Below are 27,192 nucleotides of genomic sequence, written 5' to 3' on the forward strand. Positions count from 1 at the left end.
CACGACCAATGCTCCATCCTCCCCACCCCTTCTTGTATTTGAATGTAAAATTGTGAACCGGTACTTCTGGCCATTCTGGCCCTAAATTAATTGTCTTTGTGCTTATTACAATAATGCCTTTTTTATTAAAAGCCATAAATGAGTAAGATTATTCTGTGTCTATCTCTCTCCCTCTGACTAATTTCATTCAACACAATAGATTCCATGTGCATCCATGTATAGGAGAATTTCATGAATTCATCTCTCCTGATGGCTGCATAATATTCCATTGTGTATATGTACCACAGTTTCTTAGCCATTCATCTGTTGTAGGGCATCTTGTTTGTTTCCAGAGTCTGGCTATTGTAAATAGCGTTGCAAATAAGTGTGAGGAAGGGATTTTTCGAATTTTATTTTTGTTTCCCTTGTATATATATATATATATATGATATGGTAGGATTGGATCATATGGAGAACTGGTAGGATTGGATCATATGGAGCTCAATATTCAGTTTTTTGAGGAATCTCCATATTGTTTTCTATAAAGGTAAGACTAGAGACAGGCTTTCTACTTCCCTCATTTATTCCATTATTTCTCTACACTCACCACTCTTTTTGGTGAGCTTCATGTCATGAGCTGGACCTTCCAGCCCTCATCTCTTTTGTCTCTGAGAATAGTTGCAAAATATCTTTTATTTTTCTTAAAACCCATAGAGGAGTGAGAATATTCTGTGTCTATCTCTTTCCCTCTGACTTATTTCATTCAGCGTAATAGATTCCATGTACATGTATAGGAAAATTTTATGACTTAATCTCTCCTGACGACTGCATAATATTTTACTTTTTTATATTTATATATCCATAGAAGTGGTATAATTGAATCATATGGGAGCTCAATTTCCAATTTTATGAGGAATCCCAATGTTGTTTTTCATAAAGGTTGGACAAGATGGCATTACCACCAGCAGTGAATAAGAGTTTCTTTCTCCATATCCCCGCTGGCACTGCTTGTTCACATTCTTTATGATATGTGCCAATCTCTGTGAAGTGAGATGGCACCACATTGTAGTTCTGATTTGCATCTTTCTGATGATTAGTGGTGTGGAGCATTTTTTCATGTATCTTTTGGCCATTTGTATTTCTTCTTTGACAAAGTGTCCATTCATTTCTTCTCCCCATTTTATGATGGGGTTAGATTTTTTTCTTGTAAAGTTCTGTCAGTACCCTGTATATTTTGGGTGTTAGACCCTTATCTGTTGGGTATTGAGTGAAGAATTTCTCCCATTCAGTGGATGGCTCGTGAATCCTGGGCAGTATTTCCTTTGAGGTGCAGAAGCTTTTCAGCTTAATATAATTCCATCTGTTTATTTCTGCTTCCACTTGTTTGGAGAGGGCTCTTTCCTCCTTAAAGATGCCTTTAGTCTCAATGTAATGGAGTGTTTTATCTATGTGTTTTTCCATATAACTTATAGTTTTAGGTCTGATATCAAGGTCTTTAATCAATTTGGATTTTACCTTTGTAAATGGTGTTATCTGGGGATCTGAGTTTGCTTTTTGCAAGTGGCTAATCAGTTGTGCCAACATCACTTGTTGAAGAGGCTTTCTTTGCTCCATTTAGAATTTCTTGCCCCTTTATCAAAAATTAGGTGATTGTATGTCTGGGGAACATTCTCTGAGTACTAAAGCTTATTCCAATTATCTGAAAACCTGTAGTTATTCCAATACCATGCTGTTTTGATAACTATTGCTATGTATTACTGTTTAAGTTTGGGGAAAGTAATGCCTCCCTTATTCCTTTTCCCAAGGATTGCTTTAACTATTCATAGGTGTTTATTGTGAAAAATGAATTTTAGAATATTTTGATCCACTTCCTTGAAGAATGTCATGGGTATCTTTTCACATTAAATCTGTACAATGCTTTGGGAATTATTGCCATTTTAATTATGTTAATCATGCCAACTCATGAGCAGCGTATATGCCTTCATTTTCACTTGTCCTTTCTTATTTCTTGAAGCAGGGTTTTATAATTTTTTTGTATAGGTTCTTCACGTCTTTAATCAAGTTAACTCCAAGATATATCAGTTTTTGTGAGACTAATGTGATTGGGGTTGTTTTCTTAATGTCCATTTCTTTCCTATCATTATTGATGTATAAAAAGGCTATTGAGTTTTGTGTGTTAATTGTGTTGCCTGCCACATTTTTATATGAATCTATTGTTTCTAGATGCTTTTTGATATTATTTTTAGTATGTAGATGTAGTATCATGTCATCTTCAAACAATGAGAGTTTGACTTCTTCCTTTCCTGTCTGGATGCCCTTGATATATTTTTCTTGCCTAATTGCCATCTCAAGTACTTCCAGTACTATGTTGAATAGGAGTGGTAAGAGAGGACAGCCTTGTCTTGTAGCAGAATTTAGAGAAAAGGCATTTAGTTTTTCTTCATTGAGAATAATTTTTGCCATTGGCTTGTGGTAGATGGCCTTAACTAGATTGAGAAAGGCTAATTTCCTTTCCATCTTCCTGAGAGTTTATTTCAAGAACTAGTCTTGGCCATACGCAAAGATCAAATCCAAATGGATTATGGACCTTGATATCAGGCTTGAAATCATAGGTATATAGAACAACACATAGGTAAATCACTATATGACATTGAGATTAAAGACATTTTCATGGATGAAACAGCACTCTCCAAACAAGTGGAATCAGAGATAAACAGATGGGACTATATTAAGCTGAGAGGCTTCTGCACCTCAAAGGAAATAGTGCCCAGGATACATGAGCCACCCACTAAATGGGAGAAATTATTCACCCAATACCCATCAGATAAGGGGCTAATATCCAAAATATACAAGGTACTGACAGACCTTAATAAAAAAATATATAAACCATCAAAAATGTGGTACCTTCTCACACCACAGAGACTAGCACACATCACAAAGAACAAAAACAATCAATATGGAGAGAAAGGAACTGTTTTGTTTGTTTGTTTAGTTGGTTGGTTTTTTATTTGCTTGTTTTTTTGTTTTTGGGTCACACCCGGCAGCACTCAGGAGTTGCTTCTGTCTCTATGCTCAGAAATTGCTCCTGGCAGGCTCAGGGGACCATATCTTATGCCACGACTTAAATCACCCTCCTTCTGCATGCAAGGCAAACACCCTACCTCCATGCTATCTCTCTGACCCCGAGAAAGGAACTCTTATTCACTGCTGTGGGAATGCCCTCTAGTTTAGCAGTTATGGAAAACAATATGGAGATTCCTCAAAAAACTGGAAATTGAACTCCCATTGAACTTCCAGCTATTTCACTCCTAGGGATATATATACCCTAGTAATACAAAAATATAATTCAAATATTTCTTCCTCATACCTATATATATTGCACCACTACTTATAATAGCCGGACTCTGGAAACAGTCAAGATGCCCTTCAACAGAAGAAAGACTAAGGAAACAGTGGTACATATACACAATGGAATATTATGAAGCCATCAGAGGAGATGAAGTCATGAATTTTTAATATAAGTGGATGTACATGGCATCTATTATCTTAAGTGAAATATGTCAAAGGGAGAGAGATAGACATAGAATAGTCTCACTCATCTATGGGTTATAAGAAAAATTAAAGACATTACTGCAGTAAGGCCCAGAGACTATAGAATTAAGGACTGGAAGGGCTGGAAGAACAAATTCACAATTTAAAGCTCATCAGAAGAGTGGTGAACTCTGTTAGGGAAATAACTATGCTAACAACTAACATGTTAAAGAATGAGAGAAGTAGAATGCCTGTCACGAATACAGGTAGGGGTAGGGGGCGCATTGATGGTGGGAATTTTGCACTGGTAAAGGCATGTATTCTGTTTATAACTGAAATGCAGCTACAAACATGCTTGTAATCATGGTGCTTAAATAAATATTTATATTACAAAAATTAATAAAAAGAAAAACATGGGAGTTGGGCCTTATCAAATGCTTTCTCTGCATCTATCAAGATGGTCATGCGGTTTTAATTCTTGTTGTTATTATTTTGTATTATGATGATAGATTCATGGAAGTTAAACCATCCTTGCATTCCTGGAATGAAACCTACTTAATTGTAGTGAATGACCTTCTTGATGATGTATTGGAACCTATTTGCCAGAATTTTGTTGAGAATCTTTTCATCTGTTTTCATTAGGGATATTGGTCTGTAATTTACTTTTTTGGCAACATCACTGTCTGGTTTCATTATAAAGGTTAGGTTGGCTTCATAAAAACTATTTGGAAGTGTTCCTGTTTTTTCAATTTTATGAAAGATCCTGGCAAGGATAAATAGTAATTCCTCTTGAAAGGTTTGAAAGAATTCATCAGTGAATCAATCTGGGCCTGGGCCTTTATTTTTGGGCAGACATTTGATTACCGCTTTAATTTCCTCAATAGTGATGGAGGTGCTTAGATATGGTGTGCCCTCCTTATTCAACTGTGGAAGGTTATAAGAATCCAAAAATTTATAAGTTTCTTTTAGGTTCTCATGTTTCATCATAGAGTTTCTCAAAGTATTCTCTGATTAGCCTTTGAATATCTGCAATATCTGTAGTGATCTCCCCCTTTTCATTTCTAATATGTTTTATCAAGTCTCTCTCTCTTTGTGAGTTTTGCCAATAGTCTATCAATCTTGTTTATTTTTTTCAAAAACCAACTTCTGCTTTTGTTGATCTTTCGGATCGTTTTTTGAGTTTCCACTTCATTGATTTCTGCTCTAAGCTTTATTTTTTCTTTCTGCCTACCTAGTTTTGCCTCTTTATGTTGATCATTTTGTAATTTTATAAGCTGTGTCATGTTATTCAGGTATGCCCCTTCTTTTTTCCTGATGTGTGCTTGCAAAGCTATAAATTTTCCTCTCAGTACCGCTTTTGCTGTGTCTCATAGATTCTGATACTTCGTGTCTTCATTTTCATTTGTTTCCAGGAAAGTTTTGATTTCCTCTTTGATTTCATTTTGGACCCCCTGGTTGTTCAGTAGTAGGATGTTTAATTTCCAGGTGTTAAAGTTTATCTTCTATGTCCCTTTGTAGTTCACATCTAATTTCAGAGCTTTGTTGTCATTGACGGTAACCTGCAGAATCCTCTTGATTCTATGGATGCATGTTTTATGTTTTAGCATGTGGTCTAATCTGGAGAATGACCCATGCACACTGGAGGAGAATGTGTACCCAGGTTTCTGGAGATGGAGTGTCCTACATATATGTGTATATGTTTATATAGAGAGAAATAGAAATGCAGAGAAAAAGGCCTATTATAATAATATATATGTATTATATATTATGTATATATAATATACATGATAATATATATCTTATTATATATCATATATTATATAACATAATAATATATTATATGTAATATATAATGTTATATATTATATATCATAGGCCTCTTTCTCTCTGTTCAGGGCTACTTTATTTCTGTATATATATTTTTGTATATAGTACATATTTTAGTATATACAGGGCTATTCAGGGCTAGTATATTTTTGTTGGGTTTCAGTCTGATTAACCTATCAAGTGTTGACTGGGCCGTGTTGAGTTCTCGCACAATTATTGTGTTATTATCTATACCCTCTTTTAAATTTGTCAATAATTGTATTAGATATTTTGCTGGTCTCAAAAATTGAATGAATACATGTTTAGTATTGAGATTTATCCCTTAATTAGTACAAAGTGTCCATCTTTGTCCCTTGCAACTTTTCTGAGTTTAAAGTTTATGTCATCTGATATTAATATGGCCACTCCAGTGTTTTTAAGGGTGTTGTTTGCTTGAATGATTTCCCTTCAGGCTTTTATTTTGAGTCTATATTTGTTCTGACTATTCTGGTGTACTTCTTGTAGGTAGCAGAAGGTTAGATTTATCTTTTTGATCCATTTTTACAGTCTGTGTGTCTTATTTGGTGCATTTACTCCATTGACATTGAGGGAGATGATTGTCATGGGATTTAATGTCATCTCTGTGTATAAGTTTGGTATGTCTGTTGGTTTGCCTTGTCTTAAAGTAGACATTTCAGCTTTTCTTTTAAGGCTGGTTTTGCATCTATAAAGTTTCTGAACTGTTGTTCATCTGTGAAACTATGTAGTTTTCCTTCAAACCTGAACATGAGTCAGGATGGATGCAGTATTCTAGGTGAAGCATCCATTTCATTCAGTCTAAGGGCAAAATGTAAAATAGTTAATGATGTCACTACCCTGCTCCCAGGAAAACTTCTACTGAAAGGACCTTTTCACATAAGGAAGAGAACATATATGGTGGTTATAGCTAAGTGGTATTTCATTGCTGACTCACAGAAAGAAATTTAGTTTGTTGATTGTGTATTCTAAACACCATTCAGTAGTTTTCATATTGTGTATTTTCTTCCCTTGTGTTTTTCCCTTGTGCTTTTAATTATAATTTTATGCTTATTGTTACCTATCTTTTTAGTTTTCCTCACAGGAGAAAAGGCTAATTTGGTATTAAAACGCTACCCAAGAGCTAATGGATTTTTTGAAGAAATACGACAAGGCAACATTGAACGTGAATGCAAAGAAGAAGTCTGCACATTTGAAGAAGCCAGAGAAGCTTTTGAAAATAATGAAAAAACTGTAAGTATATTGGAAATGTTTAGTGATCTTCAAAAATGTGCCTAAATTCTTGAGGTATCCATGAAGTTTTTGCTCCCAAATGGCTATCGTGAAAATTTATCTGTGAACTCTGAAAGTGGCATTTGACTCCTAATACTCACTGGGTTGGAGAATTTTGTTCACTTCCCTATGTATTAATCTATTTTGAGACTTCATTTCCAACGACACTGCTGTACTGAACCATGTCTTTTTAGGAAGGTGGTGGAAACCTCTGACACACAGGAGGCTTTATTCTGGAAAGTTACAGATTACATCACCTTACTCTGCTTAGTGAAAGAGAAAGTGTGGAGGAAGTTAATGAATACTGACACTATTTTAATACATTTCATTTCTCATAAAAAAAGAAAGACATACCCAGACTCCTCTTCCTGCTGTATAAGACTACTCCTCTTCACTCTCTTTTAGACTGAAAGCTAACCAAAGAGCTGGAGCCAGAAGGATGGAAAATCACAAGTGGTGGTATAAATTCTACAGAACTACACTATTATTGGAAATCGCTTTCTAGAACTAGGTAGAATATGAAGTTTCTGTGTTCCATTAAATAACATTACATGGTAGATAATTTATGTTAGATATACTAAAGGCACATCAGATATTTCCTGGCACACTGGTTGTAGTCTTTTGGTCTTGAGTAAATGGCTCAGTGGAAGAATGCTTGCCTTTCAAATGTGAGGCTAAGGAGTTAGATACAAGGTATCAAATCACATAGTGTAGCCCTACAGGCTTAGTCACTAGGACTAGTGTGTTATTTCTAGTTCATTACAGCCAAGTGTGTGTGAGCACAACAACCCAATGGATGATCCCTGCTGAACAGTACAAGCAAGTATCTGAACATCACAAATAAGTCTGTGTGTTCTGCAAATGTTTGACCTCTGAGCATAACTACTGATAACAAATGGATAAAATGGAAACCACATAAAAATAATGAGCCAGAGAGAAAACTCAAATAAGTGTAGTGTATATTTTGCATACTAGAGCACTGGATTCGATCCCTCACACCACATAGTATTATGGATGCACATAGGGGCCAGGAGTAAACCCCCAAGAACCATTGTGTATGGCACAGAATCAGAATATATAATAATAGTTAGAGAATGACCCTGGTGTAAGAGTAAAGAGTGCAAGAAAAGTTGATCTGAGAGCCATCCATGTTAGATTACAGCATAAACAGCAAAACAATTTATAAATGGTAAGTTGTGGACATCCTCATCATTATTTGTTTTGTTTCTTTGACACACCTGCCACTACTCGGGCTTACTCATGGCTTTGTGCTCGATATTACTCTATGCAGGCCTCATTGGATCATGAGTACTAGGGATCAAATATGGATTCTCTGTATGAATAAAAGAACCTGACCTGCTATACTATCCTTCTGGCCCATCATTATTATTTTAAAAATCTTATTTAAATCACACAGGTAAAAACAGCAGAGAGAATAAAACAATTCCATCATGTAGTTGATCACAAAGCATGGTTGGCTTTTTAATTTTTAAAACATTATTATTTTAATTTAGGCACCATGATTTACAATAGCTTTTGATCATAGAGTTTCAGGCAGTCAATGTTCCAGTTTCAAATACACTACTAGTATCAACCCATGACTCAGGATTCCCTCCCAAACAGTTTTAATTGCAATTTCTTTATTATAATATTGGCCATGTGTTTACAATTGTGTTGGCTCTTACAGTTTTTTTTTGAGGGGGGGTTTCGGGCCACACCCATTTGATGCTCAGGGTTTACTCCTGGCTAAGCACGCAGGAATTGCCACTGGCTTGGGGGGACCATATGGGACGCTGGGAGATCGAACTGCGGTTTTTCCTTGGCTACCGCTTACAAAGCAGACACCTTACCTCTAGCACCACCTCGCCATCTTCGGCTCTTACAGTTTTGATGCAGACACTTCACCTCTACACCTCCTGTGTCCCAGATCTGATCAGTGCCCATAAATTATATCCAGTCTGCCTTCTCATTACCTCCCATTACATACATATTTCTCCTGCTTTGGCATTCTTATTTGTACCATCTAGGGTCAATAATTTACTGACATTTGATACATTCCATTCAATCCCTTGTCTATCTTGTCACATAGCTGATAAGTGATGAACATTTAGTACTAAGGAGACATCCTTACTTCACTTAAAATGATACCTTCAAGTTCTTCCAGGTGTCAGTGAAATGCATGAGCTTACCCATTCTCATGACTATATAGTATTCCATACTGTATACATACTGTGACTTTTATTTGGAAGGAGCACACCCAGCTGCCTACAGGCTTACTCCTGTATCTGCGCAGGAATCAATCTTGTGTCAGTTGCTTGCGAGGAAAGAGCTTCACTAGATAACACAGCTTATTTATCCATTTGTCCATCATTGGACATTTGGTTTGTTTCCATATCCTGGTGAATTTACTAAGTGCTGAAATCATCATAGATGTTTACTGTCTATCTGAATTAATGTTTTTGTGTTTGGGAATTTTATATACCAAAAACTAGAATTAATAGGGCATATGGAAACTCTCAATTTGCTGTGGATTTTGTTTGATTTTGACAGATCTCTACAATGTTTTCCATAGGGTCTAAATCAGACATTTGCACAATCAGTGACTGAAAGGTACATTTTACCACATCAATGCCAACACTGCAATGCAATTATCAGTAGTGGGACATGAATGATACCTCATTTACCTATTTATTTGGGTTTCCGTAATAAGTGATGATGTGCACTTTTTTATTTCTGGGTCACACTCAGCAGCACTCAGGGTTTACCTCTGTTTGTACTCAAAAATTAATTCTGGCAGGCTCTTGGGAATCAGATGAGATGCTGAGGATCGAATCTGAGTTGTCAAGACACATGACCTACCCACTGTGTATCATTCTGGCCCCAATGAGCACTTTTTAATATGACTTTTGGACAGACATATGTCTTATTCATGGAAATCTCTGTTCATCTCATCTCCCCATTTTTGATGGGGTCATTGGTTTTTTTGTTGTGAGTTATTCATAATACTGTATATTATTCTTTTATGTATTTCTTTTATTTTTTAACTGTTTTCTCTGTGTGCATCATTCTGGTTGTGTAGTTTTTCAATTAAAGTTTTATTGTTTCATGACTATATCACAATCCTTAATAAATTTCAGCAGAACTACTTCTCATGCCTATGAGTATTTGTAGTTATGGTTATAAATGCTGTCTATATTTGTACATATGTATTTTTACATTATTAGAAGTATGTCTTCACAGTGAATTCTTAGAAATGAATTGGTAGTGAAGGTTAATATATATGTTCTTTTGATAGACATTACCAGGGTTGAAATGTAATGTAAGTGTTGTATTTACAACATTTTGCATTACCACATACATATGCCTGTTTACTTCCATTTTATCAGCAGAGTATATATTTTTTCCTTCCTTATTTGAACATCTTGATTACATAAATGATTGTGATTAGGTTTCAGTCATGTAAAGAACACCCCCCTTCACCAGTGCAACATTCCCACCACCAATGTCCCAAATCTCCCTCCATCCCACCCCACCCCCACCTGTACTTCAGACAGGCTTTCCAGTTCCCTCATTCATTCACTTGATTATGGTAGTTCTCTGTGTAGTTATTTCTATAGCTGTACTCACCACTCTTTGTGGTGAGCTTCATGGAGTGAGCTGGTGTTCCAGCCCTCCTCTCATTGTCTCTGAGGATTGTTACAAAAATGACTTATATTTTTCTTAAAACCCATAGATGAATGAGACTATTCTGCATCTCTCTCTCTCCCCCTCAGACTTATTTCACTCAGCATGATAGATTCCATGTACATCCATGTATAGGAAAATGTTGTGACTTCATCTCTCCTGACGGCTGCATAATATTCCATTGTGTATATGGACCACAGTTTCTTTAGCCATTTGTCTGTGGAAGGGCATCTTGGTTGTTTCCATAGCCTGGCTATTGTGAATAGTGCTGCAATAAATATAGGTGTGAGGAAGGGTTTTTTGTATTGTATTCTTGTGTTCTTAGGGTATATCACTAGGAGTGGAATAGCTGGGTCGAATGGGAGCTCGATTTCCAGTTTTTGAAGGAACCTCCATATCGTTTTCCATAGAGGCTGTACTAGGCGGCACTCCCACCAGCAGTGGATAAGAGTTACTTTCTCTCCACATCCCCGCCAGCACTTATTGTTCTCATTCTTTGTAATGTGCGCCAATCTCTGCGGTGTGAGGTGGTAACTCATCGTTCTTTTGATTAGCATCTCCCTGATGATTAGAGACGAGGAGCATTTTTTCATATGCCTTTTGGCCATTTGTATTTCTTTTTTATCAAAGTGTCTGTTCATTTCTTCTCCCCATTTTTTGATGGAATTAGATGTTTTTTTTTCTTGTAAAGTTCTGTCAGTCCCCTGTATATTTTGGATATTAGCACCTTATTTTAAGGGTGTTGGGTGAATAGTTTCTCCCACTCAGTGGGTGACTCTTGTATCCTGGGCACAATTTCTTTTGAGGTGCAGAAGCTTCTCAGTTTAATGTATTCCCATCTGTTGGTCTCTGCTTCCACTTGTTTGGAAAGTGCAGTTCCCTCCTTGAAGATGCCTTTAGTCTCAATGTCATGGACTGTTTTACCGACGTGTTGTTCTATATACCTTATGGTATCTGGTCTGATATCAAGGTCTTTAATCCATTTGGATTTTACCTTCATACATGACGTTAACTGGGGATCTATGTTGGCTTTTTTGCAAGTGGCTAACCAGTTCTGCCAGCACCACTTGTTGAAGAGGTTTTCCCTGTTCCACTTAGGATTTCTTGCTCCTTTGTCAAAAATTAGGTAACTGTATGTCTGGGGAATGTTCTCTGAGAACTCAAGCCTATTCCACTGATCTGAGGGTCTGTCTTTATTCCAATACCATTCTGTTTTGATAACTATTGCTTTGTAGTACAGTTTAAAGTTGGGGAAATAATGCCTCCCATTTTCCTTTTCCCTAGGAGTGCTTTAGCTCTTCGAGGGTGTTTATTGTTCCAGATGAAGTTCATAAGTGTTAGATCCACTTCTTTGAAGAATTTCATGGGTATTTTTAAGGGGATCACATTAAATCTGTATAATTCTTTGGGGAGTATTGCCATTTTAATGATGTTAATCCTGCCAATCAATGAGCAGGGTATGTGTTTCCATTTCTGTGTGTCCTCTCTTATTTCTTGGAGCAGGCTTTATATTTTTCTTTGTATAGGTCCTTCATGTCTTTGGTCAAGTTGACTCCAAGATATTTGAGTTTGTGTGGCACTATTGTGAATGGGATTGCCTTCCTGATTTTCATCTCTTCCCTATTATTATTGGTGTATAAAAAAAGCATTGATTTATGTAGGTTGATTTTGTAGCCAGCCACATTGCTATATGAATCTATTGTTTCTAGAAGCTTTTTGGTAGAGTCTTTAGGATTTTCTAAGTAGAGTATCATGTCATCTGCAAACAATGAGAGCTTGACTTCTTCCTTTCATATCTGGATTCCCTTGATATCTTTTTCTTGCCTGATCACTATAGAAAGAAATTCCAGTACTATGTTGAAGAGGAGTGGTAAGAGAGGACAGCCTTGTCTTGTGCCAGAATTTAGAAGGCTTTTAGTTTTTCTCCACTGAAGATAATATTTGCCACTGACTTGTGGTAGATGGCCTTAACTATATTGAATTGGTTCCTTCCATTCCTGTCTTGATGAGAGTTTTGATCAAGAATGGGTGTTGAACCTTATCAAATGCTTTCTCTGCATCTATTGATATGATCATATGATTTTTATTTTTCTTGTTGTTTATGTTGTGTATGATGTAAATAGATTTACAGATGTTAAACCATCCTTGCATTCCTGGGATGAAACCTACTTGGTCTTAGTGTATGATCTTCTTGATGATGCATTGGATCCTATTTGCCAGGATTTTGTGGAAGATCTTTGCATCAGCATTCATCAGGGATATTGGTCTGTAATTTTCTTTTTTGGCAGCGTCTCTGTCTGGTTTTGGTATCAAGGTGATGTTGGCTTCATAAAAGCTGTTTGGGAGTGTTCCCGGTTTTTTTTTTTTTTTCAATTTCATGGAAGAGCTTAGCTAGTATTGGTAGTAGCTCCTCTTGAAAGATTTGAAAAAATTCACTAGGAAAACCACCTGGGCCTGGGCTATTCTTTTTGGGCAGATGTTTGATTACAGTTTCGATTTCCTAAGTATTGATGGAGGTGTTTAGATATGCTACATCCTCCTTACTTAAATGTGGAAGGTTATAAGTGTCCAAGAATTTTTCCATTTCTTCTAGATTCTCATGTTTTTTAGTATAAAGTTTCTCAAATTAGTCTCTGATTACCCATTGGATCTCTGCAATTTCTATCGTGATCTCCCCCTTTTCATTTCTAATACGGGTTATCAGATTTCTCTGTCTCTCTTTCTTTGTGAGTTTTGCCAATGGTCTATCAATCTTGTTTATTTTTTCAAAAAACCAGCTTCTGCTTTTGTTGATCTTTCAGATTGCTTTTTGGTTTTCTACTTCATTGAGTTCTGCTTTCAGCCTTGTTATTCCCTTCTTTTTTTGGTTCCTTTTGTTGGTCATTTTCTAATTTTTTGAGCTGCGCCATTAGTTATTCAGGTATACTCCTTCTTCCTTCCTGGTGTGTGCTTGTAGAGCTATAAATTTTTCTCTCAGGACCGCTTTTTCTGTGTCCCATAGATTCTGGCAATTTGTGTCTTCATTATCATTTGCTACCAGGAAAGTTTTGATTTCCTTTTTGATTTCATCTCGGACCCACTGGTTGTTCAGTAGCAGGATGTTTAATTTCCAATTGTTAAAGTTTTTCTTCTGTGTGGCTTTGTAGTTCACATCTAATTTTAGAGCCTTGTGGTCAGCAAAGGTAGCCTGCAAGATTTCTATCCTCTTGATTTTATGGAGGTAAGTTTTATGTGTGAGCATGTAGTCTATTCTGGAGAATGACCCATGTACATTGGAAAAGAATGTGTATCCAGGTTTTTTGGGATGGAGTGTCCTGTATATATCTACTAGTCCTCTTTCTTTCGTAACTTTTTTCAGGGCTAGTATGTTACTGTTGGCTTTCAGTCTGGTTGACCTATCAAGTGTTGATAGGGCCGTGTTGAAGTCTCCCACAATGATTGTGTTATTATTGATTTCTTCTTTCAGATTTGTCAGTAATTGTATTAGATAATTTGCTGGTCTCTCATTGGGTGCATATATGTTTAGTAGTTTGATTTCTTCCTGTTACACATATCCCTTGATTAGTACATAGTGTCCATCTTTGTCCCTTACCACTTTTCTGAGTATAAAGTTGGTGTCATCAGATATTAATATGGCCACCCCAGCTTTTTTGAGGGTGTTGTTTGCTTGGATGATTTTCCTCCAGCCTTTGATTTTGAGTCTATGTTTGTTCTGACTATTCAGATGTGTTTATTGTAGGCAGCAGAAGGTTGGATTCATCTTTTTGACCCATTTTGCCACTCTGTGTCTTTTAATTGGTGAAATTAGTTCATTGACATGGAGGGAGATGATTGTCATAGGATTTAATGTCATCTTTGTAGATAAGTTTGCTGTGTTTGTTGGTCTCTCTTGTCTTAGAGTAGACCTGTCAGTTTTTTCTTTAAGGCTGTTTTATCATCTGTGAAGTTTCTGAGCTGTTCTTTATCCATAAAGCTGTGTATTCTTCCTCCAAACCTGAACGTGAGTCAGGCTGGGTGCAGTATTCTGGGTGAGGCATTCATTTCATTCAGTCTTGTCACAATATCCCACCACTGTCTTCTGGCCTTGAGATTTTCTTGTGACATGTCTGCTGTAAGTCTGAGGGATGCTCCTTTGAATGTTATTTCCCTTTTTGATCTTGCTGCTTTAGTATTCTATCTCTATCTATGGGATTTGTCATTGTAACGAGGATATGTCTTGGGGTGTCTTTCTTTGGGTCTCTTTTAGCTGGTATTCTTCGGGCATGCAGGATTTGATTATATGTAGCCTTTAACTCTGGGAGTATTTCTTTGATGATGTCTTTGACAGTTGATTCTTCTTGGAGATCTCCTTCCTGGGTTTCTGGGACTCCAATGATTCTTATGTTGTTTCTGTTGAGTTTATCAAAGACTTCTATTTTCATCTGTTCGCATGCCTTGAGTACTTTTTCCATTGCCTGTTCGTTTGTCTTAAGGTTCTTTTACAATTTCTACTGTTGTGTTGAGTTTTTCTGCACCACATCTTCCAGTACTCTGATTCTCTCCTCAGCTGCTGATATCCTGTTGGCCAGGCTATCCATTGAGTTTTTCAGTTGAGCAACCGTGTTTTTCAGATCTGTTATTTCAGTTTGGAGTTTTCTGATTATTGTCTTTGTGTTCTCGTCAGATCAATCTATGCTCTTTTTGAGTTCTGCAAACATTTTCCATATTTCTATTCTAAACTCCTTATCTGAAAGGTTAATTAGGTGGTTGGAATTTATTAAGTCATCCGAGCTTTCGTCTTCATTCTCTGTGGATGGTGTTTGCCTGCGAGGTTTCCCCATTGTCACGCTTGTAGTGTGGTTTTTCCTGCGTGTTGTGGTGGGGTTCATTGATTAGAAGGAGTGCGCGGCCACGAAGCGAAGCAAAGTGGCAGCACTCTTCTGCTGCCTCTAGTTGACACTCCTCAGAGTGAACAAAGGCATAGCAGGGCAGAGCAATTCCGCAGCCAGAATTACTCACTCAGCAGTTTCAAAATGCAGTTTTTTGGGGGCTGCATTCCCTAGGCCTCTGAGGAAACGTTTAGGGATTCAGAAGCATAGTCTCAGGCAGACAGAGATAGGAGTTTCCCCTGAAATCCTCAGAGTGAACAAAGGCACAGCAGGGCAGAGCGATCCCACAGCCAGAATTACTCACTCAGCAGCTTCAAAATGCAGTTTTTTAGGGGGTGCACTCCTTAGGCCTCTGAGGAATCGTTTGGGGATTCAGAAGCAGAGTCTCAAGCAGGCAGAGATAGGAGTTTCCCCTGAAATTCTCAGAGTGAACAAAGGCACAGCAGGGCAGAGTGATCCCGCAGCCAGAATTACTCACTCAGCAGTTTCAAAATGCATTTTTTTGGGGGGTGCCCTCCCTAGGCCTCTGAGCAAACATTCAGGGATTCAGAAGCAGAGTCTCAGGTAGACAGAGATAGGAGTTTCCCCTGAAGTCCTCAGAGTGAACAAAGGCACAGCAGGGCAGAGCAATCCCGCAGCCAGAATTACTCACTCAGCAGCTTCAAAATGCAGTTTTTTGGGGGGTGCTCTCCCTAGGCCTCTGAGGAAACGTTTGGGGATTCAGAAGCAGAGTCTCAAGCAGGCAGAGATAGGAGTTTCCCCTGAAATCCTCAGAGTGAACAAAGGCACAGCAGGGCAGAGTGATCCCGCAGCCAGAATTACTCACTCAGTGGCTTCAAAATGCAAATTTTTTGGGGGGTGCGCTCCTTAGGCCTCTGAGGAAATGTTCGGGGATTCAGAATCAGAGTCTCAGGACAGCAGACTATATTTTGAAACTTACATTTCTGTTGCATGAAATATGATAATGTTCTATTGTTTTTCACTTGTGAAGTTAAATATTTTGCCATGTGCTAATAAGCCATATGTCTTTTGAAATATCTTTGACTTTGCCCATATTTCATCAGATTTATGGTCTTGTTTTATTTTTCTTTGTTGTTTGTTTGTTTTGGGATCACACAAAGTGGCATTCAGGGTTTACTCCTGACTCTGCACTCAGGAATCACTCCTGGAAGACTGAGGAGACTATATGGGACTGTGGGGATCGAACATGGGTTAGTTGCATACAAGGCAAATATACCCATGTGATATCACTCTCTTCTCTTGTCTTTAGACTTTTTTTCAAGATATTTATTAGTAAGACTGATATTTATTGGTTATATATGTTTCAAATTTTGCTACTAGTTGTCATTTATATTTTGATTTTGATTTTGGATGTTACCCTGGTGAATTTAGAAAATGGATACTGTCATAAAGCACTAGTACAATTAGTAGAGTACTTACTTTGCAATGTAACCAACCGAGGCTTGATCCCTACCATCCCATATGGTCTCTCAATTCTTGCTAGGAGTAAGCCCTGAACAATGCTATGTATGCTCCAAAGAAAAATACTAAGTTACTATCATACATTTTTTATCCTTCTACAAATATAAATTGACTATGCTTTCCTCCATGGCATAAAAAGTGGTTCATAATTATTAGGAAACCTGCTTCTAAAATTGCTCTGTTCTTTGGAAAACAACTATATAAATAAAAAACATTTAAAAATTCAAGTTCTGGGACTGGTGTGGTGGCTTGAAGGTAAGGCATCTGCCTTGTCCGTGCTAACCTAGGATGGACTGGTTCGATCCCCCAGCTTCCCGTATGGTCCCCCAAGCCAAGAGCAATTTCTGAGCGCGTAGACAGGAGTAATCCCTGAGCATTACCAGGTTTGACCCAGAAACCAAAGAAAAAAATCAAGTTCTTAGATCAGGATGATATTAGTGAAGTTAAGGAACTTGCTTGCATATATGGCTGGTCTTGTTTCATTCCTTGGCACCACATATCACTGCCAGGAGTGAACCCTGAGCACAAAACCAAGAGTAAACCCTGATCACTGCTGAATATGTCTCAGAATCAGCGCTCACACACAAATATACAAATTGTTTAGCTATTTTATACTTGTCATTTCAAAATTACTCATCTTAACTAAATTATAAAAATGAATAAAGTGACACTGAATTGAATTTTATAGGACTCTTGATGATTTAATATATGTTCTTCTCTAGAAAAGGTGTTGGATTAATGGATTTTTATCCTATTTGGGATAATTCTTCCTTGCTTGTGTTTGTCATTCATGGACCTGAAGTACCTCTGGATTGGTCCCATATCTCTACCTGTTCTCCATCCATAGGGGTGTTCCCTCTCTTCCCAGTAAAGAGAAAGTGATTACAGTTTCAGTTTCACAGGTAGCCTGTCTGCCTGCCGGGATCTTTACCTGCTTCCAGAGTGATTATGGTGGAAGTTTCTGAACCTGTTTTATCTTAATCTTAACCTTTTGTGGACTATCTCCTGTGTCAGCGTTTGCTTCCAGACCCGCATTCCCCAATCCCTCAGTGTTTTCTCACACTGATTTGTTGAAATTTATTTCTTTCTAAGTAATGTCTACATTAGTTTATGGGACATGAGGTAGATAGTGCACATGTTTTTGTGTGTGTGTGTGTGTGTGTGTGTGTGTGTGTGTGTGTGTGTCAAACACCACATATAGGCCCCCTAGCATCACTTAGGTGCAATCCAAGAGGACTCTAAGCACTACTGGAGTAAACCAGATAATCCCTGGTATTGTAAAGCCTAGGTATTTCTGCATCCTCCCAATGAACTGCCGGACAGTTTGTTAACCATCAGGAGGAGGGTCTTTGACCTCCTAAACATTCTAGGGAGGACACTTTCTAGCACCTCCAAAAATTGACTAATGATAATTTCTAGTTTCTCCAAGATTTGCAGAACATATATACAATGTTAATTACTGCTCAAAATTCTAGGATACCAACATTATCTATACATTTAAAACAAAAACAAAAACATACATAATAATAGCAGCCAATGTAGCCTAATTTTTTGAGGAAGGTCTTCTACAAGACCTTGGTCTGCTAAGACTTAAATACATGGTTTACTGAAACCAGACTTAGACATACTAGGAAATTGTTCTCTATAATCTGGTTATAGAAGAATTCACAAGTTTCTTCTAATATATTTTAGGTTTTACATTTTGAACTGATTCATCTACAGCTTATTCATTATCTTCCATTTTTTATTTGGCACTGTGATTTATAGTATTGTTCATTAATGATAATAGTCTCAAAGGCTAACTAACAACATCTCAGTGCCACATCTACCACGAGGATTATTTTTGAGTTTTATGGGAGATATAAGATTATATTCACATGGTGACTCAGTTGCAGAACCCCAAGTATCATACATGCTTTTTTTGTCTTAGTTATTTTAGTTAATTTGGGCATATATAGTATAATATCAATGTGAATTAGTTGATTTCAGGATATTTCCTCTTGTATATATGTTTTAGGCACACTGGGTAGTACTCAGGGACCACCAGGACCACTACTTCTGGGGGTGCTTGGGGAAGAGTAGCAATGCCAAGGTTTAAATCCGATGTCTCATATGAAATGCATTTGTTCTACCTTGAACCACATCCCTAATCAAACTTAAGTATTTTTTACTCTATTGGTCTATCATTTTTACTAAAATGCTAGTAATCATAGTTTCAATTTCAGAGGTTTTTTAATGTAGTACAAAGTTTTAACTTCAAATATTAAACTGTAAATTTAAATGGAAAACTTTGTCTTTGGTTTTGTTTGTCATTGGTTTGGGGTACCACACCAGTGGTTCTCAGGGCTTACTCCTAGCTCTGTGCTCAGAGATCACCCATGACAGTGCTTAGAGGAACCTATGTGACATCATAGACTGAACGCAGGTCATCCACAGGCAAAGCGAGTGTTTACCCACTGTAGTATTTCTCTGGTAGCTCTACTTTAAATATTTGTAAAACATTGTTATAACTATAGAATCACAGAAAGTTTAAGGTGTTATATGGAGAGGCTCCATGTACTCTTTACTCCATTTCCCCCAATGGTTACATCTTACACTAATTGTAGTATAGTTCAAAAATAGGACATTGACATCAGTACATTCTGTGTGTATAAGTATACAATTTCATCACTTATATAAATTCCTATAACCACCACTACAATTAAGATGAGATTTCTCTACCATAGAAGTCTCCCTTAATCACACATTCCCTCCTCTGACACTGTCCTTAACTTTTAGTTATTACTAAACTAGTTATTCCTGATAGGCCAAAAGATTAGTAATTCTGGCGTTGAAGGAAATTGTATAAAATAAATCATAACAACTTTTGATAATTACTTTTAATACTGTTCTTGAGATGTATCCAAGTTGTTTATAATAATAGTCCAGTTTTTATTACTGAGTAGCATTTCATGATATGGATCTGCTACCATAGGTTAAAACATTCACTAGTTGAGGAACATATTTCCACTTGGAGACTTTTCGAATAAAATTGCATTGACTATTGTTAGAGGTTTTTGTGCATATATAAGTATCAGTTAAATCCTTATGGGTAGAGTTGTTAGGTTGTATGGTATATATGTCGTTCTTTATATCAAAACATTGATGTACTGATTTGTCATTGTACAAATTACCATTTTACATTCACATAAGCAGAGTATGAATAATCTAGTTTCTCTGCATTTGGAGTTTTATTTGGTGTTATATCAGTCACTGTGGTAATTTTGTAATGATATTACTTTGTGACTTCAATTTCTATTGGGAAATATGATAAACACCTTTTTATGTGCATATGTTCTACATATATATCCTCTTATGTGAAATCTCACCTATGTTTTGCTTATTTCTCTTTTGTTTCTTTTTAGTTCTTTAGGCCACGCCTTTGGCTGTGTTCACTGCTTACTCATGGTTCGCTGCTCAGGAATTACTCCCAGCAGGCTCAGGGACAATATGGGATGTCAGAGATCAAACCTGGGTCAGTTCTGTGCAAGGCAAATGCCCTACACTTTGTGCTGTGGCTCCAGCTCTGCATCTCTTCTAATTGACTTATTTTCTTGTTGAATTTTGAAATTTAATTATGTTCTAGATATAAATTCATTGTCAGATAATGTGCTTTGTAGACTATTTATTTTATATTTAGTGTATATCTTACTGATGTAATCTCTTTTAATTGATGAGGGCATATATGGCTGTACTTGGGATTCACTCACAGTGGTGGTTAATTGGGAGAGGGGCCATTTGGGGCTAAGGATTGAACCCTGGTCCCCTGCATACAAAGCATGCTATCAGTCTGTCTGGCTCTGTCGCCACTCGCAAACCTTTTTAGTTGAGTTAATTTTCTCATTGGTACAGCTCCAGGTGAACAGTGTTAATACTTACATTTCTGTCTCTTCCACATATTGGTGCTTCTCTGTATCCTTTACTTGATACAGGGACAGACAGATTGCTGCAGTTCTAACACCCAAATTGATATCCTAGCAGTCTACCCTGACCTGTACATCTGTAAACACTTTGTATTAGAATTGAATATGACTCCTAAACTAAACAGACATAAATTTGTTCTGCCCTCCAGAAATCTGCTTTTATTAGAGGCTTTATATTTATAGTAAACGTGCCAACTCCATTTTCTTGTCCTGAAATCTTACTGCTATCCCTGATTCTTCTTTTACATATACCATATTAATTGATTATGTTGTTTCTAACATAAAAATATATCAAGAATCTAGATATCTCTTCCCTGCTCTCCCTTTTAGCCTAGCCAATTTATCACCAATTTGTATGGATTCTTGACCATCCTTCTACCCCCCAGTAGTTGATTCTCAGACTCTGAACTAAAAATTTTTTCTGTCTCGTTGTAATGACTGTCTGTCTCCCTCAGTGAATATCAGGGCTTACAATCACCCACAAAGCAGTGCATAATCAGTCCTTATACCTCTGGATGCCACACTTCTGTGGACACTATTAACTTCTACACATACTCCTGTGAAACCCCACCCCTTCATTCAATTTACTCTGGGTTTCTTGTGGTATCATTCGTAAATGCTCATAACCATGTCTCAGTGTTAGAACTTATTATTTCCTCTCCCAAATAGACATGTCTGCAATTTTGCATCACTCAAGTTCTTTCCCAGTTAGAAAGTATCCAGCCTTAAATTGCAAGTTGAAATCGAAAAACTCAGAATGGTTTTCTTCCCACCTCTTTTTCTGACACCTATTGTATTTTTATTGCTGCTTATTCCCTCCCTCAGAACTGTTAACCCTTATGGCAGTAGTATTTCTTGCTTGTTTTGTGTGTGACTTTGATTTACAGCTCCAGTGTTTGCACAGGATAACAATTGAATAAATTGAATAAATATATTATGAAGGAATGAACAAATGGATTGGCACAATATGAAATAAACTTAAAAAAAGGAAGACATGGGGCCGGAGCGGTGGCACAAGCGATAGGGCATTTGCCTTGAATGCACTAACATAAAACGGACTGCGGTTCAGTCCACCAGCATCCCATATGGTCCCCCAAGCCAGGAGTGATTTCTGAGCACATAGCCAGGAGTAACCCCAGGAGTAACACACACTGGGTGTGCCCCACAAAAACAAAAAAAATAGGAAATCATGATTTAAACCTTGTTCACAATTCAGGCTGGAGCAATAATGCAGCGAGTAAGGCACTTGCCTTGCACATGTTCCACCTTGATTCAGTCCCCCACATCCTATGTACCACCAGGAAATATTCTTGAGTACCAAGCCAGGATTAATTCCTGAGCACTTCTTGGTGTGGGCCAAATCTAAGTTAAAAAATACTTGTTCACATATTAACTCACAGAGGTAGACTTAATTTTAGCCATTTTAAAAATGAGTGTTCTTTTTCTGTCCTTTTTTTTATGGTTTAAAGTACATTGTCTAAATTTGCTTATGTTAATACCAATTATTCACAGTAAGTTTTTCCAAGAGCTCCTGGTCTAATAATAGTAAATAATGGCATCTGATCTTTTATAATTTTCAGAACAATCATTTCAGAATAGTGTTTGTCATTTATTAAGAAAGATCTGCTTTGTGTTAAGATTATTATGTGTTAATAATAGTTTGTTCAGCAAAAGCCAGCTCCCTGTGTGTGACACCAGGCGGGGAAAATCCGCGAAAGTACACCGGCCCAGTGGGGCCCAACTGTGAAAAACTGTGAGTGTGACCTGTCTATGTCTGTCTACTGTCCTCTTGCGTGAAACTCTTGCGAGTGGGGCAAAAAGAGGCTCCAGAAACCTCGCTTGCCCAGACGCCATTTTCAGGGAGGGACTACAGAGCATGAAAACCGGCAAAGCTTTGAAAAAGCCGGCTCCCTGTGTGTGACACCAGGCGGGGAAAATCCGCAAAAGTACACCGGCCCAGTGGGGCCAAATTGTGAAAAACTGTGAGTGTGACCTGTCTATGTCTGTCTACTGTCCTCTTGCGTGAAACTCTTGCGAGTGGGGCAAAAAGAGGTTCCAGCGGAGCACGGCTGCTCCGCTTCGCTACGCGGCTGTGCACTCTTTCTAAGAAAAGAACACCATTGCAACAAAAAGGAAAAAATCACACTAAGAACGGCACTATATCACAGAAGCAAACATTTCTCTCCGGACTGTCTTCTCTATTGCATGCTCGGGCCTAAGATTTGACCCAGTGTGAGGCTTCATCCATGGAGGACTCCCCTCCCTTAGAGGCAAGTCAGCCCATCCAGAAAGGGAGGAGCCAGAGGAGTGTGCTGCCTGCATCATATAGACAATGAATACCACCACAACACGTAGAAAAACCCACAATACATGTGTGACAATGGGGAAACAACGCAGGCCAGCAGCAGACATAGAGAATGAAGATGACAATTCTGAGGACCAGATAATGACCAACCAATTAATCAACCTCTCAGATAAGGACTTTAGACTAGCAATATGGAAGATGCTCAACGGACTCCAAGAAACCATGGATCGAGTTGAACAGAACACTAATAAGAACCAAGAAAATATGAAGACAGAAATCACAAAACTCCAAACTGAAATAACATGTCAAATAACAGGACTGAAAAAGTCAGTAAACGAAGTGAATGACAAAATGGATAAGCTCTGGGACAGGGTATCAGAAGCTGAGAATAGACTTGGTGCTGTGGAAGATGAGATACATAACAATTCCATACAGCAGGAGAAAATGGACAAAAACTTAAAGCAAATGAGCAGACAATGGAAAAATTAGTCAAAGAATGGGAACAGATGAAAATAGAAGTCTATGATAAGATCAAGAGAAACAACTTAAGAATCATTGGAGTCCCAGAGACCCAGGAAGAAAATTTCCAGGAAGAATCAACGGTCAAGAACATCATTAAAGAGAAACTTCCAGAGCTAAAGAATATATGTGATCAAATCCTGCATGCCCGAAGAGTACCAACCAAAAGAGACCCCAGAAAAACCACCCCAAGACACATCCTAGTCACAATAACAAATCCCACAGATAGAGACAGAATTCTGAAAACAGCAAGATCAAAAGGGGAAATCATGTTCAAGCAAGCTTCCCTGAGATTTACAGCAGACCTGTCACCAGAAACACTCAATGCCAGAAAGCAGTGGTGGGATATTGTGACAAGACTGAATGAAATGAATGCTTCACCCAGAATACTATACCCAGCAAAACTCACTTTTCGGTTTGACGGAAGAATACATGGTTCACAGACAAAAAAACAGCTCAGAAACTTCACAGACACAAAACCAGTCTTAAGAGAAAAACTGAAAGACCTAATCTAAGACAAGACTACCCAAAAGACACACCAAATTTTGAAATAAAGATGGCGTTAAATCCCAGGACAATTCTGTCTCTCAACGTCAATGGACTAAATGCACCAGTTAAGAGACACAGAGTGGCTAAATGAATCAAAAAACTCAATCCAACCTTCTGCTGCCTACAAGAAACGCACTGAATAGTCAGAACAAACATAGACTCAAAATAAAAGGCTGGAGAAAAATTATCCAAGCAAACAACACCCATAAAAAAGCTGGAGTGGCCATACTAATATCAGATAATGCAAACTTTATACTCAGGAAGGTTGTAAGGGACAAAGATGGACATTTTATATTAATCAAGGGGTACGTAGAGCAGGAAGAATTCACTCTCCTAAACATATATGCACCGAATGAGGGGCCAGCAAAATATTTAATACAACTGTTGACAAACCTGAAAAATAATATCAACAACAACACAATAATTGTGGGGGACCTTAACACGGCTTTGTCAACACTGGATAGGTCAACCAGACTGAAACCCAACAAGAATATACTAGACCTGAGGAAAGAAATGGAAGAAAGAGGCCTAGTGGATATATATAGGACACTCCATCCCCAGAAACCTGGATACACATTCTTCTCCAATGTACATGGGACATTCTCCAGGATAGACTACATGCTGGCACATAAAACATACCTCCATAAGATCAAGAGGATAGAAATTTTGCAGACTACCTTCGCTGACCACAAGGCTCTGAAATTATTTGTGAACTCCAAAGGGACTCAGAAGAAACACTTTAACACCTGGAAGTTAAACAGCCTAATGCTCAATAACCAGTGGGTCCGAGATGAAATCAAGGAGGAAATCAAAAGGTTCCTGGAAACAAATGACATTAAAGATACAAACTATCAGAACTTATGGGACACAGCAAAACCAGTACTGAGAGGAAAATTTATAGCTTTGCAAGCACACATCAGGAAGGAAGAAGGAGCTTACCTGAGTAGCTTAATGACACAGCTAATAGAACTAGAAAATGCTCAACAAAAGGACCCAAGAATAGGAAGACAGAAGGAAATAACAAAGCTGAGAGCAGAGATCAACGAAGTGGAAACTCAAAAAACAATCCGAAAGATCAACGAAAGCATAAGTTGGTTCTTTGAAAAAATAAACAAGATTAATAGACCACTGGCAAACCTAACAAAGAAAGAGAGAGAGAGAAACTTGATAACTCGTATCAGGAATGAAAAAGGAGAAATCACTACTGATATGACAGAGATTCAAAGGGTAATCAGAAACTACTTTGAAAAACTCTACGCCACTAAAAATGAGAACCTGGAAGATATGGATAAATTCTTGGACTCTTATAATCTTCCACGGTTGAAGGAAGAGGATGTAGCATATCTAAACACCCCCATCACCATTGATGAAATTAAAACAGTAATCAAATGTCTGCCGAAAAACAAAAGCCCAGGTCCAGATGGACTCACTAATCAATTCTATCAAACTTTCCAAGAGGAACTACTGCCAATCTTGGCAAGACTCTTTCATGTAATTGATCAAACAGAAACAGTTCCAAATAGCTTTTATGAAGCCAACATCACCTTGACACTTAAACCAGACAGAGACGCTACCAAAAAAGAAAATTACAGACCAATATCACTGATGAATGCAGATGCAAAGATCCTCAACAAAATCCTGGCAAATAGGATTCAATGCCTCGTTAAAAAGATCATCCACTACGATCAAGTAGGTTTCATCCCAGGAATGCAAGGCTGGTTTAACATCCGTAAATCTATCAACATAATACACAACATCAATAACAAGAAAAAATAAAAACCACATGATCATATCAATAGATGCAGAGAAAGCATTTGATAAGGTCCAACACCCATTCTTGATCAAAACTCTCAGCAAGATGGGAATGGAGGGAACCTTTCTCAATATAGTGAAGGCCATCTACCACAAGCCAGTGGCAAATATTATTCTCAATGGAGAAAAACTGAAAGCCTTCCCTCTAAATTCTGGCACAAGACAAGGCTGTCCTCTCTCACCACTCCTATTCAACATAGCACTGGAAGTACTTGCTATAGCGATTAGGCAAGAAAAGGATATCAAGGGAATCCAGATAGGAAAGGAAGAAGTCAAGCTCTCACTGTTTGCAGATGACATGATACTCTACTTAGAAAACCCTAAAGACTCTATCAAAAAGCTTCTAGAAACAATAGACTCATATAGCAAGGTGGCAGGCTACAAAATTAACACACAAAAATCAATGGCCTTTCTATACACCAATAGTATTAAGGATGAAATGGACATTAAGAAAACAACCCCATTCACAATAGTGCCACACAAACTCAAATATCTTGGAATCAACTTGACTAAATATGTGAAGGACCTATACAAAGAAAACTATAAAACTCTGCTCCAAGAAATAAGAGAGGACACGCAGAAATGGAAACACATACCCTGCTCGTGTATTGGCAGGATTAACATCATCAAAATGGCAATACTCCCCAAGGCATTCTACAGATTTAATGCCATCCCTCTAAAGATACCCATGACATTCTTCAAAGAAGTGGATCAGACACTTTTGAAATTCATTTGGAATAATAAACACCCTCGAATAACGAAAGCAATCATTGGGAAAAAGAATATGGGAGGAATTACTTTCCCCAACTTTAAACTGTACTACAAAGCAACAGTTATCAAAACAGCATGGTATTGGAATAAGGATAGGTCCTCAGATCAGTGGAATAGGCTTGAATACTCAGAAAGTGTTCCCCAGACATACAGTCACCTAATTTCTGATAAAGGAACAGGAAATCCTAAATCGAGCAGGGAAAGCCTCTTCAACAACAACAAGTGGTGTTGGCACAATTGGATAGCCACTTGCAAAAAATTGAACTTAGACCCCCAGCTAACATCATGTACGAAGGTAAAATCCAAATGGATTAAAGACCTCGATATCAGCCCCAAAACCATAAGATATATAGAACAGCGCATAGGCAAAACACTCCAGGACATTACAGGCATCTTTAAGGAGGAAACTGCACTCTCCAAGCAAGTGAAAGCAGAGATTAACAGATGGGAATATATTAAGCTGAGAAGCTTCTGCACCTCAAAGGAAATAGTGCCCAGGATACAAGAGCCTCCCACTCAGTGGGAGAAACTATTCACCCAATACCCATCAGATAAGGGGCTAATCTCCAAAATATACAAGGCACTGACAGAACTTTACAAGAAAAAGACATCTAAC

General features: G+C 37.7%; 1 protein-coding gene across 1 annotated transcript in view; it reads left to right on the plus strand.

The window, feature by feature from the left end:
• Window positions 1–27,192, plus strand: part of PRRG1 (proline rich and Gla domain 1) — a 102,911-nt gene that overhangs the window by 43,997 nt on the left and 31,722 nt on the right. Inside the window, exon 2 of the mRNA XM_049767120.1 lies at window positions 6,425–6,585. Coding sequence (XP_049623077.1) covers window positions 6,425–6,585 — 161 coding nt within the window. The remainder of the gene's footprint in view (window positions 1–6,424; window positions 6,586–27,192) is intronic.

This window comes from Suncus etruscus, chromosome X, assembly GCF_024139225.1.
Source record: "Suncus etruscus isolate mSunEtr1 chromosome X, mSunEtr1.pri.cur, whole genome shotgun sequence".
In the NCBI taxonomy this organism is placed as follows: Eukaryota; Metazoa; Chordata; class Mammalia; order Eulipotyphla; family Soricidae; genus Suncus; species Suncus etruscus.